The 19,527-nt window shown below is 46.0% G+C and overlaps 2 protein-coding genes across 9 annotated transcripts in view; both read right to left on the bottom strand.

Moving 5' to 3' along the window:
- Positions 1-1,140: 1,140 nt before the first annotated feature.
- LOC127474086 (cytochrome c oxidase assembly protein COX18, mitochondrial) lies at positions 1,141-5,108 on the bottom strand. Its single transcript, XM_051794529.1, has 6 exons — positions 4,746-5,108; positions 3,856-3,956; positions 3,500-3,663; positions 2,596-2,708; positions 2,140-2,250; positions 1,141-1,427 (listed from the first exon to the last, which is right to left on the bottom strand). The coding sequence occupies exons 1-6, from the start codon at positions 5,091-5,093 to the stop codon at positions 1,254-1,256; spliced, it is 1,011 nt and encodes a 336-aa protein (XP_051650489.1). The 5' UTR covers positions 5,094-5,108; the 3' UTR covers positions 1,141-1,253.
- Positions 5,109-6,501: 1,393 nt separating this feature from the next.
- The window catches only part of ANKRD17 (ankyrin repeat domain 17), a 70,931-nt gene continuing 57,905 nt past the window's right edge, over positions 6,502-19,527 (bottom strand). For 5 of the 8 annotated variants that reach the window (XM_051794494.1, XM_051794495.1, XM_051794500.1 and 2 more), the window contains 17 exons: positions 19,086-19,228; positions 18,424-18,637; positions 17,834-18,009; positions 17,430-17,592; positions 16,638-16,733; positions 16,287-16,403; positions 15,621-15,792; positions 14,927-15,374; positions 14,677-14,832; positions 14,317-14,466; positions 12,192-13,843; positions 11,017-11,214; positions 10,140-10,388; positions 8,618-8,725; positions 8,242-8,417; positions 7,966-8,130; positions 6,502-7,096 (listed from right to left, as the gene is read on the bottom strand). In XM_051794494.1, the coding sequence (XP_051650454.1) occupies positions 7,037-7,096; positions 7,966-8,130; positions 8,242-8,417; positions 8,618-8,725; positions 10,140-10,388; positions 11,017-11,214; positions 12,192-13,843; positions 14,317-14,466; positions 14,677-14,832; positions 14,927-15,374; positions 15,621-15,792; positions 16,287-16,403; positions 16,638-16,733; positions 17,430-17,592; positions 17,834-18,009; positions 18,424-18,637; positions 19,086-19,228 (4,443 nt within the window). In that variant the 3' untranslated portion in view covers positions 6,502-7,036. The remainder of the gene's footprint in view (positions 7,097-7,965; positions 8,131-8,241; positions 8,418-8,617; positions 8,726-10,139; positions 10,389-11,016; positions 11,215-12,191; positions 13,844-14,316; positions 14,467-14,676; positions 14,833-14,926; positions 15,375-15,620; positions 15,793-16,286; positions 16,404-16,637; positions 16,734-17,429; positions 17,593-17,833; positions 18,010-18,423; positions 18,638-19,085; positions 19,229-19,527) is intronic. The other 3 variants (XM_051794496.1, XM_051794497.1, XM_051794502.1) reach the window with 1 other exon arrangement.

Raw genomic sequence — 19,527 nt, 5'->3', positions numbered from 1 at the left:
CACAACAGAACCCATTCAGGGAACTTGTACTTCACTCATTTCAGTTCCCCAAGTTCACGCTCCCTCCTAAGTACCTGCAGTATTCCAACAACCCTCTTCTAGAGTCAGGGTTCACCTCAAATAATGCTGTAAGAAATCCACCTCCAAAATACACTTGCTAGAGGAACCTTATTCCCTTTTAACTGGCACTGGCAGATCTCAGGTTTGGTTTTGTAAGATAAAAAGGGTGCAAAACGAACATAAATAAATGGAGAACTGCAAATCTAACACAGCCAAGTTCCTGCACTGAACATTCCCTCAGAGCTGTATGGAGCACCAGCTCCCTCTACTGACACTCTCCCAGATAAAAATTCACTCCACCTTTGCACCGACTTTTTCCAACACCTTCGGCGGAAGCAAAATGACAATATGACATTCAGAGAAACCCGTAACACCCTTTAAAAATCTAGAAAGCATTTCCTACCTATGATGCAGACCTGGAAAGGGCTTTATCACATCAATTCTGACCTCCTTGCCTGTGGGTTTTGAATTTTTAAGACACCATTAGATGAGACGCATTTTTCTGCTTGCTTTGACTCGCAGTTTCACATATGTTTTTCTTTTTGGTACAAGAATATCCTGCCAGCATCCAGATGTAACTCTAACACTGATGTTCTGAGATTCATAACCAGACAGTGAAAACATGCCCACAGGTAAAGGGCAGCATTATTAGTACCGTGACATCTGCACTTTTTCTCCAAAACTGCTGCTTTTCGTCAGAAACTTTATCTCAGCCCTACCTGTTGAGTTTCACTAAGCTATCACCACAATTCAAATAAATGCTTCCAAATCTGCATTAAAAATTCCAATCCCAATTTTTTGTTAGTTTACATCAAAATATTAACTTGGAATATTAAAAAACTTAAACAAGTATTTCATGAGCACTTTAACAAAAAAACCTCAAACAACCTCTTTACCTTTAGGACTTACAGTAAAAAAGAGGCAGGCTTATATGAGTCACGTTTTATTTAACACTCACCTGCACAGCTCCTTACAGTAATTCAGGAGACAAACCTGGAGTATTGGACTGCTGTAGTTGCAAAACAACCACCCTTGAAACAAAGCTTCCCAATGAGGACACATCTGTGCAGACCAGTACCCTCCCTATGGCCTTCAGTGCTTTATTTGGAAAATAAATACACAGCAAATAAGTACATCTCAGTAAAACAGCACTGCTTCACTCCTGAGACAGCTCTTCCTGCAGCTCAGGGATGTCATTTCTTAAAGCTGTACTTGGCAGCCAAGGCAGCCACAATGTCCCTGTAAGGAGTATCCGAGTCGGATTTGGTCCTTGGAATGCAGCAGAGCCGTCGGAAGGCGGGCGAGCGCAGCAGGAGGTTGTGGGAGAGCCCCACGAGGCTCGAGGACATCCAGTACAGCGCCATGGACTGCAAGGAGACAAACAGAGCTTGCTCAGCTCCCTGGACTGAGGAGAACACCAGCTTTAGGCAGCTCTTCCCCAAGCACAGCCATGGGCTACCCCCAGTTACTGACAGGAATAACTCACCTAAACCACTCCTCCTCTCAACAACAACAATGGCTTCTGTGTCAAATGTAACTGTCTGTGTCTCTGAACTCTTCTGGGCAAAAGTGTCATCTACACTGAGGCTTGCAGTTCATAAATTAAGGCATGTTAAACTTGTTTCAACTTCTGTATTCCAGACTATAAACTGATGAGAAAACAACCAGACACTTTGTTTTTGCTAAGAATATTCTGCAGTAGAACACCTGGTAAAAATGAGAAGTGTTTGAAGAAAACTCTGAAACATGTCCCCATTTAAAACTAGCCTGGTTTCCTCTTTCACTTAACAAACTCTTGCCTATATGACTTTATACATAGAGTTTTCCTCTCGGTTTTGAGACCACACAAAGGACATTAACTTGCTCTGAACATCCTTCCAACTTTGCAAATTCTTCCCTCTTGGACAAAAATATTCCAGAGGCATGATGAATTTAAACACGCTTGTAGACAAAACATCTGATGTGTTTTTAGGCAAACAGCAGCAGAAATAGAAACCCGTGAGGCACTCGGGCTGCCCTTTAGGCACCACAACACACCAGTCATGGGTGAAGAGTCATGAAAGTCACGTCAGTACTTACAGAGGGGACTGTGGCAGCCACAGGGATCATCGCCACGGACACCACGCGGAACAAATTCGTCACAAGCTTCTGGAACCTGGACACTTGCATTTTTTTTTGCGAAGAAAAGATCTGAAAGAGGAGACACTCACAGTTATAAACGGGTTCTTTTTGAAACGACCAAGCTGAGGGTTAACACCCAGAAAGCTCATTAGAACATCATTCTAAGAGAAATTTCAGTCAAAACTAAATTTTACCATGGCTCAAGTAAATCTGAGACATGTCACATCACAGTTTGTCATCTCTGAACAAGACGCCGACACATTCAAATGCACAGAACAAAGAGGTTATTTTCAGTTCTGCCCAGTGCATTTAAAGCAGTGATAATCTTATGTTTTAGAACTGGGTAATATTGTCTAAAAATTCCGTGAAAAGAATTATCCCTTTGCAATCACTGTGTTTATTCCACTAACGTACCTCCACTATCAGCAGATTCACCAGCCCCAGGGAAACGGGCAAAATCCACGTGGAATCAGGTGCCGTGAGGTCTGTAAACCACAGTGCTCCTCCTGATGAAAACTGCTCTTGAACTACAAGAACAATTTAAGGCAAGTACAGAATTGAGTAGGATTTGCTGCCTCAAGTGAGCCAGAACCGTCCCATGCATTACAATCCAACCACACAACTTTCTAGGTACATTTTAGCTACGGGATAAATGCTGTTAAAGCAGAAATCTGTGGTTCAACAGATTTTAACAGTCTGCTATCAATACAAGTAAAAACAGGTAGGAGATAAAAGCTGAGAGCCAGCTTAGCTCTCAACAGCCACTGAGAGGTAAACCCACAGTAAAAACTACTTTGATCTCAACCACCACTTTACAAGTCAATGAGGAAAATAAGAATTGTAGTAACCTACAGTGTTTATTTCATGTTTTTGAAATAATTATATATAATATACATATACTTATATATATAAATATAACAATTATATTTTTATTACTAACTGCATAACTAGCTACATTTTTGTTTAGAAGAACAAACTATAAACTCATCTCTAAAGAAAATATATATATTTTTTTTATTTAAAAGCCATCACACATTCACCTTGTCTATAGTATTTCACAAGGAAGAAAAATAATACAGATTAATAGTGAGTGTGCCGTGGCATGGGTAATATTACTTGCTAAATTGGATTATCAGGCTATATTAAGTTTAAAACTAAGTTCAAACTATATTAAGTTTAAAAACTCAGTAGCTGACTTTTTATATCAGCTGATACACCCAGTTCAAGAGGTCGTGTTCTGTAACCAACAGAGGGTCTGTGAAAACAGTAAATGAGTAAAACATGACAGTGAAAGAAGCCACCTGTGCACGTTAATCACCTTCTGAGCCCGCGGCACCGACGCTGCAGTTGCGCAGGGCCAGGGACACGCAGACCCACATGGGGATCTGCACCCACACCAGCAAGGTGGCTTTGAAGGGGTGGCAGTTGTCCCGAATGTACAGCTCTGTAACAATCCTCCGCAGGTTCTTCTTGAAGTGGAACCTTCGAGAGAGAAAAACAACAGCTCAGAGCTTTAAAACAGATAAAGGCTGAAAGGGAAAAGAGCAAATGAATCATAGGAGGGGAAAGGAAATCTAAGCTTTGGGCACAGTGGCAGAATCTTTGTGGGCTGTTCCCTCCTGCCACCCCTCGCTCTGGAATGGGTTTGTGAGCTGGGTACAATCCCCCTCGTACCTGGCCACCTTTTCAGACCAGCCCAGCTGCTTTCCTCGCACTGAAACCTCATAGCGAAGGCGCTCGGCGAGTTCTTTAATCTCAGGCTGCAAGTTTTCCAGCTAGCTAAAGAAAACGAGAAATGTTTGGGCAAAGTTGCAGGCAACAGCCACTTCCTCTTCTCTCCTCTGTTATTAATTATCCCTATGTAATTAAAAACCTGTACAGACATTAACCGTATTCATTGTCACTCTATACTATAACTTAACAACTGTACAGATGTTAAACATATGAATTACCACTGTGTAATTTAATACCTGTACAGGTATTAAACATGCCTGTGAACGACAGGGCATCTTGTGAATGTCTCGGAGACAAGGCAAGTGAACACCTTTTATCTTTAAACAATATAACCATGTGAAGATAAGAGTGGCAAGTGTAACAGTGACAAGTATTTACAGTAACAATCCAAGATACTGCTACATGAAGCGAAGACAGAATTTTATTAGATTTTATACGTTTTTAAGAAGAAAATTGTTTCTATCCCAACTGAAATCAGAGCAATTCTTAACAAGCATCTTTTTGCCTTCATTCAGGACTTGTGACCAGCTACTTTACTTACAAAGACCCACCACCTTCAATGCCACCTCAATGGTAATCAACAAAAGTACTTAAAAATCTCCGAAAACCGGCGGAAGAATTGTTACGTTTATTCCTCGCCCCCCTCACCCTCTCCCTCACAGCCCCTCCCGACCCTCAGAGACCCCTCAGCCCACCCCTTATAGCTTCCTCTGCCCCTCTGAGCCCCAAAAAAGCAAAACTCCCGCTGCAGTAAATGAATTGTTATTAAGAATTGTTTAAAAGACGCTTATCCCACGCCCCCTCGCTTCCCCCGCCCTCAGCGCCCCGACCTTGGCGAGCAGCCGCCCCTGGTGCGCGGCCAGCGGGAGGGTGACGGCGGTGCGCAGCAGGGCGGCCCCGCCGGCGATGGCGGCCCACCAGGGCAGCCCGGTGGCCGCCTGCAGCGCCGCCAGCCCGCCCTCGGCCCAGTGCACGGGCTCGGAGCTCGCCGCCCACTCATACCAGCCGCCGTCCCCTCCGCGGCCGCCCGGCCCCGCTCCCGCCGCCGCCGCCGCCGCCCGCGGGGCCCGCGCGCCCGCCCGCGCGAGCCGCCACATGGCCAACGGCGACCCCACACACCCAGGTGTGCGCATGCGCGGCCCGCCCAAGGGCGGAGCGTCCAACGCCGCGGCCGCCATGGCGGGTAAGGGCAAAGGGAAGGGCAGCCAGCGCCGCTGTGCCGCCACCCTCACGGGAAAGAATGTCTGCCCCTCCTTCACTTCGTACCCATCACTCCTTGTACAATTCCCCAGGAGTCCCGCGCCGGCTTCCCTGCAGGCCCCTTCAGGTACTGGAAGGTGCTGCCACGTTCTCCAGGCTGAACAGCTCCAGCTTTCTCAGCCTGAAAACTATATTCATTAATGAGCAATTACTCATTCCACATCAGCGGTGTTCTCCTGCCCAGCCAGGTTCTGAACTGTGTCTCCTCACCTCTTGTGTATCAAGGAGAGGTCTAAATACCCCTTAAAACCACACACTCCACACCATGTTCTCCTCTCCATGTTCATCATAACCCTGGTTGTTCCCTTTTCTCAAATAAAGAGCACCTACCAGCTCCCAAAAGAGCATGTTCCTTGGTTTATTGGACAAATAAAAAGCATTATATTGTGGAAGAATTTAAAAAAAAAAAATATCTATCTGAGAAAAAAAAAAAAAAGGTCCAATTCCCTCCACCCAGGATTTCCCACTGTCCAGCCACAGTGGTGGCATCAAGCCTGTGCTGCCCCAAACATGGATTGAGCTATCAGGTCAACAAATACTCTGGAATTCAGTCTTAATCAAGACTGAGTACTGTTTCTCAGCAGGATTAACAATTGGTAACCTCAAACAGCACTAAAGCCTTAAGCAAATGATGTAGCAGAGAGCTGCTGGTCACACAGCAGAGGGGAAGGACACAGTACCACCACAGTAAGGTGTGAGATGGAGTTGCGATCCTTTTTCTGAGCAGTTCTTCATTTCAGGATCCACGCTGTTCCCACTACATCTTCACAGGACGTACTTGCAGCTGAAAAAGGATCTTGCTTTTATTTAGAGCACCACCTAAGGGCAGGTATATGGACACGGGTATGTACAAGGTTTGTGCCCACCTCAAATACCACAGGATGTAAAAGGCAAGTGGGGAATTTTTTCTGGTTTTCAAAGGAGCACCATAATAAAAACAAATAGTGCTTCTTAAATCTGAGTTGTACATTTCCTTTAAACACTATGCACAGGAACTGCAGGGGGATCTTGACTGGATCAGTGCCACTGCTCACCCAGTCTGGCCTCAAAGGACCCCCCAGACTTTACCTCCTGGTACTGCTGTTCACACGTGACTGCTCCTGGCTGTAAGGGAATTCCCACCTGAACTTCTCCAAATAAACCTTCACAGGGCTTTTTCTGGAATAAACTTGCCTTTGGAGCTTTCAGCAGGGAAGCTCTCATTTCAAGCAGAGAATGTATGTATTCTCAAAAAAATCCAACACATATTTATTTGGGAAAAGCCCTCTGATAATGCCTAGGGTTTTTGTATTTTTATAACGTACTTAAATTACACAAGTAGAAAAGTTATGCTTATTAATAGTTTAATGTATGAAGGAAACATCCAGATTTCTGAATATGAAGGTACATATCTCACATTAATTTAAGTCTACATAAAGTAGAGCCTCTATAACTGACATATTGAAATTTACTTTCTGCTTAGCCATTTGTTATGTAAACAATTGTACATTTATTTGCCATTCTAAAACTTCAGGATCAAGTTTACATAATTTTGCTAAATTTCTGTGTTTGCTCAGAAGCAGTTTACAGTACTAAAACCAACCAGCCAAAGAACAGCTTCAACAGAAAGTTATGTCAGAAAAAAAAAAAAAAGAGGAGGAAAGGAAAGAAGAAAGTCTAACTAAGTTGAAACATATGATGGTGGGGAATGGGTGGTCACAATGTTCACAGAAAAAGGTCAGTTAGTAAGTTCTTCTGCAAAAAGCCTACACACTTCAGTCAAGCACATCAGTAGAATGATCTGGGAGCACATAAACTGTTTCTGCCATTTGTGGTTTCCTCTGCAAAACAAGGAATCTCAAGGCCAGCACGTTGATCCCACTCAGCCCAGTTGGTTCATATGCACACTGTTCATGTGAGGTGTCCAAGTTCCAGTCCACACCTGCAAGAGAGACCTGTGTTAACCCTTTGCTTGGGGCTGCTCAGAGCAGGGCACAGGTCACAGGGACACTGCGGGGCCCAGGAGAACTAACAGGACTCTGTGCATGTGCCAAAGCACTTGCAAGGCCTGAATCCCTCCAGCTCCCAGAGCAAGAGACTCATCCTCCTTTTCGAGTTTAGATCTGATATCAATCAATAACTTGATTTCTGGCACCTTATCTCCCTCCAGCACCCTCAGCTCTGAGGAAAGCCAAGTCTAACCAAGTGAAGCTTTCTCTGGGGGACAAAGTTTCCTCATTAAATCAGAAACCACCTCACTGTGGTCAGGAGCCACTTCAGAGCAATACCTGAACTGTGGCCAAACCCCCTCTTCCACACACCTATGGTCTGCCAGAGCTGGGAGCTGTTCCCTGGAGCTTGGATCATTCCCAAGCAAATTAAGCCTAGAAACATCTTTATTTAGTAACAGTGTAACAGAGCTCACTGTCTAATTAAAAATAAACACAGGATACAATCTAACAAGAGCCACTGATGTTCCATTAGAGTATTAGTTGCTGAGTAGGAACAAGAGGTTTAGGGGAATTAAACGCGCTGCCTAAATTATATTTAGTGGACAAGCCAGGCAAGATCAGAGCAGCAAAGAGCTACTTACTCCCTTCCTATTAGCACTCCTAACACAGTCAGGAGTCCAGCAACAACCCCCTGCTGTTTTCCATTTCTGGGAAGGGAAAGCTTCACTAACAGCAAAAATAAATGGCTTTTCCTACCAAATTTTGCCCCAAAATTTGTTTTCCCAAATGCACAACCGCACAGACAGGAATCACGATGGTTTTGGGTAAAATACACAGTGTAAAAAAAGGGAACAAGTACCGTCTGAGGCCCGTTGTTCTCTGTGGAATTTGAAACCATCTTTATCAGCGAGTTCCAAGATGGGTCAGCAGCATGAGGCCCGTTAAAGATGGGGCCTCCAGTACCATCTGTGATGGGGGCTACGGGAGGAATCATGGCGTTCCCATACACAGAAAAAGGCATTCCCTGAGGGCAAGGAAAAGCAACAGTCAGGATGTTTTTGTGGACGCTGCTATCCCTGCACAGACAGAAGGGTTAAGAGGGCTTTGTGCTGCCTATCAGGCACAAGGTCATTACCCCGACTTTTGGGAAGTCCATGTATCCTGCAGGAACGGGCTGATGGAATGTACCGGAAGGCGTGACGATTCCCGTGCTGTCCCTCTCCATGGCTTGGTGGGAGAACACGCCCGGGTCGGACATGGGCCGGTGGATCATGTGGCTTCCCATCCCGCTGTGACACCAGTCCACTTTATCTGACAGCACAGAGACACAGCATTACCCACACGACACCCCCCCCTCCTGCATCCCCCAGCCTCAGCTGTGCCCCCTGCTCAGCCTGCAGCTCCTGCACCCACGAAAACTCTGGCACGTGTGGGATGGCGAGCACCACACCGTGCCCCTGCAGCCCCCCAGCCAGAGCCCTGAGGCGGTGCCAGGAGCTGGGAACAGTTACCTGTGACCAGGGTGCTGCCCCTGCCATTCTCCTCCACCTCAACAGCAAAGCTGGCATCTGGGCTAACTCTCCCTCCTCCAAAAACCTCAATTCTTTGCGCCTTTGGTGCTGTGAAAAGGGTATGTATGCTACGAAGACTGTTTGCTCCACTTCATTACCATTCTTCCATCTATTATTTAATATTCTAAGAGACAGAGAAGTACTTTTGCAAAGCAAAACCAGAGAATGACCAGTTCCAGACACGTGCTCGTGTACTAATTACATGAATTCACCAGGGGGAGCTTGGTATTGGTGCTACAGTTCAAACCTCAGACATTCATAAAGCCAATTTTCAAAACAAAACATAAGGAAATTGTATTTGGAGAAGGGATACAAAAACATTTCTGAGACATCTCATTAGTCAAGAAAAGCCAATCCTGTTGTGAACTGAAAATCAAAATATTCAAGTAATTGAAAAAAGTAGAAAGCAAGAAGCACTCTGAAGACCAAGACAGGCACAAAGGACAACTTCTACAGCCAGACAATATAAACAAATATTACATTTCTAAAGCCTTACCTGGGAGAAGACCACTAGTGAAGTAAAATGAGGTTTGTATTTGGGGATAAACCCCAGGGCAGTCAGTCAGTTAAAACCTTAAGCTGCCTGGACTCAGTCAAGCAGCAGAACAGGTTACTTAGAGGGGCTGAGCAGTTTCCATTCCCGTTCCTGCAGGTTTTCCCAGGCAGACTGGATAAAGCCCTGAGCAACCTTGTCCAGCCTCATGGCAAACCCCATTTTGTGTGGGAGGCCAAGAGGACCTCCAGAGGTCCAATCCAACATGGTCTTATGATTCACACCTCCCATCCCAAGAAAAAACTCCCACAGAAACTAACAATCAAACCCAAACCCCCCCCATCAATATGACAAAAATTCATCAGTCTCCTCTAAGTTGCGTCCGAGATTCCAGGCGAGTTTGCTGAAGTTATTAATAAATTATGAAATACTGAATTCTATGTGACTCCAGGAGAGCCAAGAGCTTGTGTTGGTAAAATGCAAATGGCTGGAAAAAACAAAAAAAACCCAAACGTAGAACATTACCACTTAAGAGAAGCACCATCCTCAGCACAAAAAGCTCTACCTTGGCTACAAATTAAATATTATCTCCTACTGTACAAACCATCTCTTTCATCAACAGAAAACCCCCAGACAGTTATCTTGAGACACCTTAATTTCCCCTCTTCCTAAATCCAATGATCCTCACCCAGTTCACCCCTGTAAACCCTGTGGTTTTATTTTTCCTGTTACTTCTTACTTGGAGTACCAGATCTTCACAGCCAGGGCGTTTCAGAACTGTTTTCTGAGACCTCAGTAAAACACAAATAACTGGACAGCAGGGCAAACAGAAGTCCCCGCTCCAAATCCCTCGGGAAGAGCACTCCTGTATTTTGAGGCACTCACTTCTGCATCATCCTCCAGCACTGGAGTGAGTTTGGGAAACACAACACTGTGATCAACTCAAGTGCACCTATGAACACCACATACCTTGACTGCCACCTATACCTTCGAAGGACCAGATCCCACTATGTCCCACTGGAGCAGCCAAGTTGCTCCCAATAACAGAAGGAGTAGACGTTCCAGTTTGTCTAATACGTGCAGACCGTTCAGTCCCGATGGGAACAGGAACTTTTCTGTCCTGAGAAACATTACTGGGCTTTTCTGATCCCAAGGACACTGCTGAAGGGGTGGGAGAGGGTGCTCGTACTCCAGAGGACACGGACTGAGCAGGAGATTCTGCAAGGAGAGCAACAGGAGCACTTAGTGGTGGCAGCTAGATCCCAAAAACCCACCCCTGAACGTCCAGCAACTGACAGTGGGGAGCTGGTCAATGCCTGGTTCATCCAGCACACATTTCAGGATAAATTCAAGTCTTACTTTCAGATCAGAGAGACATTTACCATTGATTCAGTCCCTTATATCAAGTGCTTATCATGCCCTGGCAGCCCAGCCACTGGACACACAAGACAAAACTTTAAATGAGCATCACTCTTTATCAGAAGCAGAGGATTTGAGCATTACAACCAGAACCAGAGTTGAAAGAAACCCAAAGAAATCCATGCTGCCGTTGGGTTTATTTTTTTCCTCTTTTTTTTTTAATCTCCTTTTTTAAATCCTGATTTGTTCCCTGTGGGCTTTTTGTCATTATTTTTGCCAATAAATCAGACTAACTCATTCCCTGAATAAGCCAACACTCAACAGCTTCTTATTTTTTTGCCCACAAAACTGCCCCGCACAGGCAGAGCTGGAGGAAGGCACCAGAACCTGCCCCAAGGATTTTCTCTCGGAATTCCTTACACGGATCTGTGAGATCACTGTATTTACACGGCAGCTTCTCACCCGCTGCCCGCTGAGCAGAACTCACCGTTGGATGCTGATGAACACGGGGGCAACAAACTAAGAGGGGAAAAATGCTGTCTGTTAAAATTAGCAGCTGCAGGTGCTCCGCCGAGAGGTGCCCCGGGCGCGTAGATCTGCCCTCCCGAAAGGTTTGAGGCAAAGTTCCCCAGGTGTGTAGAAGAAGGTGTTACAGAAGCATAGGGGGAATCCATACTGACAATACCTAAGAGAGAAACGGGCACAAATGACTCCCAGGACTCCAGTACCTCCCTCAAGACCTTGCCATACTATGGAAATAAGAAGGAAAGAAGGAAAACTTTTATCCCGTGCATTTTGGGGGGGTGCGTTACTATTTTCCAAAGAAAACTGGGAGTCTCAAGCTTTCCACTTTGCAAGTCTGGACTGCACGTGGCAATTGTGCTGTACATAAAAACCAAGAATGATTCCTATTTTATTAACACCAAATGGCACCAATTAGCCAAGATATTTGAAATACAAGATTTACTGCTCCCTTCAGTCCTTTTCAAGGAAGAAAGGGGAAAATCAAATCTTAGGGGTCTAAGATTTATATTCTGTATATCTTACGGTTATTGTCATATATCAAAATGCTGACAAGTATATTAAACTGACAAAACTCCACACCATCAGATTCACAAAACAGGAAAAAGCCTGCTGTTGTATTGATTCATAAACAACTCAGAGGTCCTACAAAAACAGGCAAAGATGGCCCAAACCATATCTGTACTTTCTGAAAGCTACAGAACAGGTTCCATGACAACCCCCTGGCCTCTGCTTTGGGCAGAGGGCTCAGTGTTTCCCTACAAATTTCAGGCAGTGAAGGAAATAACATTTTTTGCTCAAATTTAGTAATTAAGAGAACACATCTCTTTTAAGTTATAAGTTCGCACCTAGAAGACACTGCATATTTTTTTACAGCCTCAGGACATGTTACCACAAACCAGAGCAGGCATTAGGTGGTGGTAGGGAAGAGAGGTGGAAACAACAGTGAAGTGTTTTATTATCTCACCTATCAGAGTAGAGCAGACTGCAATGGCAAAAAGTGACTTTTATCAAGCTCATCAGTTGCCACCCAGTTATTAGATTTGAGAGGGGGCACTTAAAAAGGAAAATGAGCTCTACTTGGCTTGAAAAATCCAGAATAAATTGCGTTATTAAGGTGTGGACACAAAACACACTTACCTGAGGGACTTGGAGCTGGCCTCTGTAACGGTGGCCTAAAACCTGGGGCTTTGGAAGTGTCAGACTGATGTAACGGATCTGAATTTGGCAAAAATGAGGACTTAGTGGAGAGCATGGATTCTGGTGGCGTCTGAGATGAAACGACAGACCCACCCCAGAAGGCATGAGCAGACGTGGGGCTGTTCTCAAACAACGTACTAAAGGGCCCGAAAGGCAGAGTAGCACTGAAGTTGTTCCCCATGGGCTTGTTCGCCGGGTGGGCTGAATTCTGAGAAGCACTTTGTGTACTTAAGGTAGAAGGAAGCTGCACTGAAGAAGGAACGCTGTGGGGCCTTTTGATGTGGTTCACGTTGAGGACTGCGACGGAGGAGTTTTGCACAGGAGCTGGATTCTTGTGGACGCTGCCGGTTGCATGGACAGGCGGTCTGATGGCCGGGGTTTCCATCTTGGCTGTGGGCTGGGCAGACCCCATGGACGTCTGGGACACGGGGTAGGTCATCGGGGTGTTGGTCGGACCCGCCACGGGAGCAGATGAGCTCGTCGCCGCTAAATTTGGAGGCACAACCAGCCGAGGATCTGGAGCAGGAACCTGAGGTTGCTGGAGAGGGGGCCTGGCCTCTGGCAGAGGAGCTCCTGGAGGCTGCTGATGAGCAGGATGCACGGAGGAGCTGCCGGTGCCGGGGTTGGGCTGCCTGCTGCCGGTCGAGCCGCTCGCTTCCACCGCGGGCGGGCTGCCCGCGTCCGCGTCAGACGAAGGCGCACCTTTGTTGGGAGAGGCCGCGGCCGCGCAGTCGGAAGGACTGCTCCTGGCGACGCCCGCGGGCTGCGCGGGAGGAGAGGGAGACGAGGGGGAAGAGGCGGGGTAGTGTTCTTTGGCAGTAGGAGTTGGATACGTGGCGTTGGTGGGCGCCGTGCTCGTGTTGCTCGCCGTGGTGGTCACGGTGGTCGTCGTGGCGTTGGACGTCTTCACGACCGTGACGAAGAGCTGTCTCCTGACCGAGGGGGAACTCGGGCTGCCGCTCGCGGAAGAACCAGGCACAGTGGAGGCCACCGAAGTTGTGGTCGCCGTGGGACTCGTCGTCAGAGAACTCGCCGGGTTCCCCTGAGCACCGCTGCTGTTCTGGCTGTTGTGGCGAGGCACCATGTGAGGTTTCGGCGAGTTCGTGGCTCTCGCGGGGCTCAGCGGCCGAACGGGAAACGGGCCCCACGTGGACTGGGCTGGTGGGAAAGTACCTCCAAAGTGTGTCATGGGCAACCGAGGCGGACGGATCTGCTGGAAGGTCTGAGCGGCGAGCAAAGCGTGTGCAAACTGCGGAGGAGGATATGCCAGCGGGAGGGAGACTTGGAAACCAGGCCGCACATTGTTCACGGGGTTCTTAATGCTCTTGTGAGTGGAGGCTGAGGAGATGGCAGGCACGGAGAGCGCGGAGGCAGGCTGGGACGCCGACGAAGCAGCTACGGTGGTCACTTTGATGCCCACGAGAGAACTGTTAGCAGCTGTGGTGGTGGCAGGCGCTGAGGACCCCATTTTGGAGTTTGCGGTCGAACTTTTCAAACGGTTCTTTGGAATAAGTTCATCGATTTCCTTATCCGGATCCTTAATCAGAGCGTTGATCAACTGCGTGGCCTGCCTGGTTGATTCTGTGCCACCCCTACGGAAAGGAAGGAAGGGGAAAGCACATCTAAGCATTTACATACATTATAGCCAAGAACCTCCAACACACGATCCACCATCCAGCCTGCCTTCTGTCATGCTAACACAGACAGGAAAATAACTCTCCACCTGTAAACTGAGCTTGGCAGGTTCCTGCTGCTGACAATTGCTCAAGAAGCTCAAGTTGAAAACTCTGACTCTCCCCAAAATGCCAAATGGTTAAAATATTTACTTCCCTAAACAAGTCTACCTATTTAACCATGTCCCAGCGTTTATGCTTTGCCTCATCTCACAACTTGTATTTAGTACCAACACACGGTGGTTGTACTCGTGCTTCCCCATTCACCTCCCCTGCCTCAAAGTGATCTTCCAAGGAGCAACCAGATCAAGCCTTTTCATTTTTCTATACAGGCACGTGTTCTACAATGAGAAGATCCCCGCAGGAAGGAGCAAATGAAGGCTCCTGCTCACCTAATGGTGATTATCCGATCTCCAGTTTTATCCTTCTGTTTGTCAATGTCTATGTGCGCTCCCGTGCACTCCCGGATCGCGTTGATGTTACATCCTCCTCTGCCAATGACTCTAGAAATTACAGTTGATGGAACAGAAACCTTCTTGGATCTGTAGAAAAAGAAACAATATTTAGTGGGAAACACTTCCAAGGCAAGAAGCTGTGGGCAGGTTGGTCAAAATAATCTTCCATTTCCTGATTCAAGCTACGTAGCAGCAGTTTTGTGAAATCTCAGCCCCCCTAAGAAGGTCATTCAGTAACTCCAGGGAGGGCTACACAAAGGACAGCAACAAGGGGAAATAGGGGAGAATGTTGTTTACCTTCTCACAACTTCCTTCCACCCTTCTTCTCTTTTCTGACCACGTTTGGGACTAGCAATGGTTAGCTTTCCGTTTGGAGAAGAAAGGGGAGAAGGAGTAGATTTTGTGCAAGTAGACAAGGAATTATTTGTCACTTCATTAATAACTTCAGACAACCTGTAAAAGAAATGAAATGCTGTTATTATGTGGGGAAGAAAAACAAAAAAAAAAGGATGACTTGTACTTTGCATGCAGGGTCCCAGGGACTTACTTGATGGATGACTTGCCAGGAGCTGCTTTCCTCTCATCCTTTGGACAAGTGACAAGCACCGATGGTTGCTTTTTGTTACTCTGAGTGTTAGTGCTGGCCGTGGAAGAATGATTGTCACTCTTGTGGCTGCTGTTGCTATTGCTGCTCTCATCGCTACAGCTGGAGATCCTCATGTTGTCACTGTCGCCACTCTCACTGGTGCTGCTGCTCTTGGATTCCCCGTTCACCTTCTCGGGCTGGCTATAGGAAATTGGGAGCTGATCATCAAATATAATCTGAACGTTATCAGGGGTTACTTTGTTTTTCCTGTTTTTCCTCTTGGAGCTTGTTGTGGTGATGGTGTTATTCCTCTTCCCATGGGATCCTGCTAGTGTTGTCCAGGTGGCAGATATACCTATGGTGGTGGTGGTGGTAGCACTGGGAGGCTCCATTGGGACTTCAGGATCATCTGATGGAAGAATAAAAAAAAGCAGAAGTTAGCTTGTGTGGTTTAGCTTTCCAAATCACACCTGTCCTATCAAACAACTCAGGAATAACTTCACAAGGCTCCAAACACCACCCAAACCCAGTAACTGTGCAGACATGCCTAAAACTATAGGATGTCATAACATGGAGCTTCTCCCCTTTTTCTATCAACTCATACAGAATTTAATTTTTTTCTTGGAATAAATGCAGTAGCAATTTAACGAATCACCTTCAGCTTTTAACTTCTCTTTCTCCTGAGCAGCTTGAAGTTCAAAATTCTCTTTATTTTTTGCTTCTATTTCTTCTAGTTTTCGCCTTTGTTCTTCTTTTTTCTTCCTCCTCTTCTCCTTTCTTTTCTCTCTTTTGGCAGCCAAAGCCAGTCTCCTGCTTTCTTCCCTCAGCTACAAGTCAAGCACATGGAACAGCATTACAAGATTGCCCATGCATTTCAAGAAATCCAAATGCTTTCTATTTCCTAGGATGTTACACTTGGATTTTTCTTTTAACTTCCTACTACAGTATTACGGTTTCTAGTAAATCAGTGTATTTTATTTAAGACACAAAACAGGGTTTAGGCCTAAAATCCATATGACTGGAAAATGCCCATCTGTCTTGCACTTGACAAAAACACATTCAGAAATCCTTCTTTTGGGTACAATATTATTCCAGAGGAAACAGTTATACTGACGTTTCCTGATACTATTTCTCTGAATCATAGCAAAGATGAAAGATTACCTGAACAACAAGATGCTCATCTGTAGACACTCCAATTATGGTAATTACACAAACCCCTATACACTCAATACCTACTTTCACTGACCTCATCATCCTGAAGGAATGTGAAACTGGAATTTTACCAAAGAAGTATTCCCAGTTCCAAACTCTTCCCACTTGCCTTCTCCAAGTCCAGTTCCTCCAGCAGAATGCTTGCATTTTTGTTGGCTTCTGCAGCCTGTCTATCTTTGGCTTGAACAATTGACTCCATACACAGGTGGCACTTCTTCAGCATCTCCTGAAATGACAAAGTACACCAACCCTCAGTTTTCCAAAGTGTTTGGATGCATGGTGTCCAGCCTACACTAATAATTTACTAACCATTTTTTTGCTATCTTTCTTCTCAAGAATCCCCATGGGACTCATCCTCTGGCTGAAAGCTGGTGGCCAGCAAGCTGACGAGAACTCACAACGTGGCCTCTAAAGCTGAGGCACAGCACTATTCCCCCTCCCATCTTCCCTCCCATCTTACCTTGTCAGTGATGGTTGCTATGTATCGCATGCACTCCGAGTCAGATGGGAACTGGTTCACCTCCTTCACCAGGTAACGCACCACCTTCACGTGCCCCTGCAAACACAGTGCAAGGATGACTCTTTCAGCCCAGCTGCCTCTGGTTTGCTGACAAACACTGCAGTCCCAGTGCTCTCAACCCTTCTTTTTTACACCCTTCTCACCTCCTCAACTAGTGGGGCATGCTTCTGCACACTTCTGACAGCAGAGAAGGCATGGAATTGCAGTACCTGTCATCAGATTGCCCTTGCTCCAGCTGTACTTCCACAAACTTCTGCTTCTGGGGTTTTTTTTGGGTGGCTTTCAGATGCCCAGCTCTCACAGCTGCAGGCTCCTACACTCATCTGCGATCCTCCCAGTACTGCAGCACCTCAACTCCACTCCCTGGCTAACAACAATCATCTCTAGACTCAAACTGGGCTAAACTGCACTTTTTTAGACCAAAGTCCTCATCCTCTCTTGCATAAAGAACCAATCCAATTTCCCCCCAGTTCTACCACACACAAACGCCCTGCAATTCTCACCCCTCACACACTCCAGAACCAGCCTCAGTAAACTGCCTATAAAGCAAATTCCTACTAGAATTTAACACAGATATTACACAGGTGACACACACACCTATTTTGGAATATTCAAGGCCAAGTACTAAAATGAACTGACATAGTGTCTGACAGCTACATTCTACTTCTAACAACTGTGTAGGGATGATCAAGACAAGCCCAGACGAGAGCCAAGCTGAACTTCACGTCCTACCTTTCGGAAGGCTGCCATGAGAGGAGTTATTTTCCTGTTATCAGCTGCATCCACGTCAGCTCCAGCCTGAACGAGCAGCTGGACGACATCGAGATGCCCCCCATTGGCTGCCAGCCAGAGCGGAGTATTGCCCTTCTTGTTCCGCACATCGATGTGAGCTCCCCTACAACACCAAGCACACCCCTTCAAACCCCTGCTTCTGGGCAAAAGGAAGCACTCTGACACCAAAGAGAACTTCATCTGAGCACCTGTGATAAATGCAAATTCACAGGAATGGTCCCAGACACAGAAACTTTCCCATTTCCTACCCTGGCATATATTAGGAAATATTATTGCATATTGGGAAAATTAGTCTAAGTAAGGGCCATATTTCTCTTTAAGCTGTTCATTTACAAATCCAGTACCTGCTAATGAGGAGCTCACAGAACTTGTAGTGCCCTTTGTCTGCTGCAATGGTTAAAGCTGTGTCTCTGGAGGAAGGTACCGGGGGAGCATTTACATCTGCACCTTTGTCCAGCAGGACCCTGCCCACTTCTGCGTATCCCCCTGAGGCTGCTTCCATCAAAGGAGTGAGACCAGTCTGGGACAAGCAGGCAGGAAAAAGAAGCAATTATTCAGGGGGGAAAGGGGGTTCACTTGACAGCAAGGATTTATTTCAACTTCCAGGAACATAATGGTTTATTATTCTTATGCTTATAAGTACCTTAAGATGAATTAAGGCTTCAGAAGAAACACACTTTTTGATGAACCGTGTAACGACAAAAACCCTCACCCCTAAGTGCAGCCATTTTTTTCTATACAAATTTTTTTTCTATACAGAATTTCTATACAATATACATTTTGTGTAGAACTGTAGAACTGTAGAGAACTGTTGTGTAGAACTGAACTAGAAAAGTTAACTTGCACAAAAAGGCAAGAAAATCAGGTAACAACAGCCAAGTGAAGACTTACAAAGCAGCACTTTTTGGAGACTTCTGCAGTGTTTGGTCCTTACCTTGGCTCTGTGTTCCACATTGGCTTTTCTGTCGAGCAGCAGGCTGACCACCTCAGTTCTCCCCTGGAAACAGGCCAGAGTCAGAGCTGTATTCCTGTTGGTCTCGATCTGGGCATTTATGTCGGAGCCCATGTCCAGTAACAGCTTGACAGCAGCAGTGTGCCCGTTCATGGCTGCCAGCATCAAGGGGGAAATGCCCAATTTGCTACCAGTTCTGAAAGAGAACGAAGAAAAAAAAATCCCAAAACTCTTTAAAAAAGTCATTTCATAAACGTGATTATGATTAACTAGTGAAGGTAGAGTACTTATACAAGACTGAAAAAATCAGCTACACACCAATTACTACTGAAGAACCTACAAGAGGTTCTCCACAGTAGCATCACATAGGACTAGTATTTCCACTTAGAAACACCACGCACGTCCCTTTTTAATTGCTTTAAATTTATGGGCATCTCTTATGAGGAGCACGACTTGTGCTTGGCCCTTCCCTTTGACCTGTGCAGTGCACACCTGAGCTGCTTTCTACCTCCCAATGGATGCAAAAGCATCACCTACACGCCCACACAGAGTAAACTATGCAGGGAAAACAAAGGGATAACACATGCTTTCTTCACATAACTCACAGCTAAAATCAGGAGAGGAGGGGTGCAAAGGGAACTTGCCTGGAATTGATTTCTGCCCCAGCATTCAGCAGAATCTTGATAATGTTCACGTAGCCACCCGAGGCGGCGAGGCTCAAAGGTGTGTAATCAGAAACATTCCTGTGCTCCTTGTTTGCTCCTCGAGCGAGCAGCAACTCCACCACCTGCAGGGTGTCAAGAAAGAACATCTGGTTTTCTCCAGAACTTACAAATCTATCCAGGACAAATGGTTTTCAAGCCTGAATATCCTGTTGGAAGATGTCAGTGGTAAGAAAGCCATTTCAGTCACTTGCTTCCCTACACTCCTCGCCTCCATGAACAGATGAGGCTGCAACCATGTTCCTAAAGCCCCTGGAAAACTTCCTGTAAAAAATCAATTGCTCATTGGCATGCTTCAACCATTCACACCAAATTGCACAACATAGCAAGAGAACCCTTTTTATGATTATTTCAGCAGTCTTTA

This window comes from Manacus candei, unplaced genomic scaffold, assembly GCF_025592945.1.
Source record: "Manacus candei isolate 608988 ecotype Guabito, Panama unplaced genomic scaffold, ASM2559294v1 h1tg000039l, whole genome shotgun sequence".
In the NCBI taxonomy this organism is placed as follows: Eukaryota; Metazoa; Chordata; class Aves; order Passeriformes; family Pipridae; genus Manacus; species Manacus candei.
This window is presented reverse-complemented; position numbering and strand designations above follow the sequence as displayed.

Excerpts from the sequence above, each read along its gene's own strand:
- LOC127474086 (XM_051794529.1), bottom strand. The coding sequence starts at position 5,093 with ATGGCGGCCGCGGCGTTGGACGCTCCGCCCTTGGGCGGGCCGCGCATG. Across the intron at positions 3,664-3,855 it reads TGGTCTGAAAAGGTGGCCAG|GTTCCACTTCAAGAAGAACC; the intron begins GTACGAGGGGGA and ends TCTCTCTCGAAG. Across the intron at positions 2,709-3,499 it reads CGGTGCCGCGGGCTCAGAAG|TTCAAGAGCAGTTTTCATCA; the intron begins GTGATTAACGTG and ends TTGTTCTTGTAG.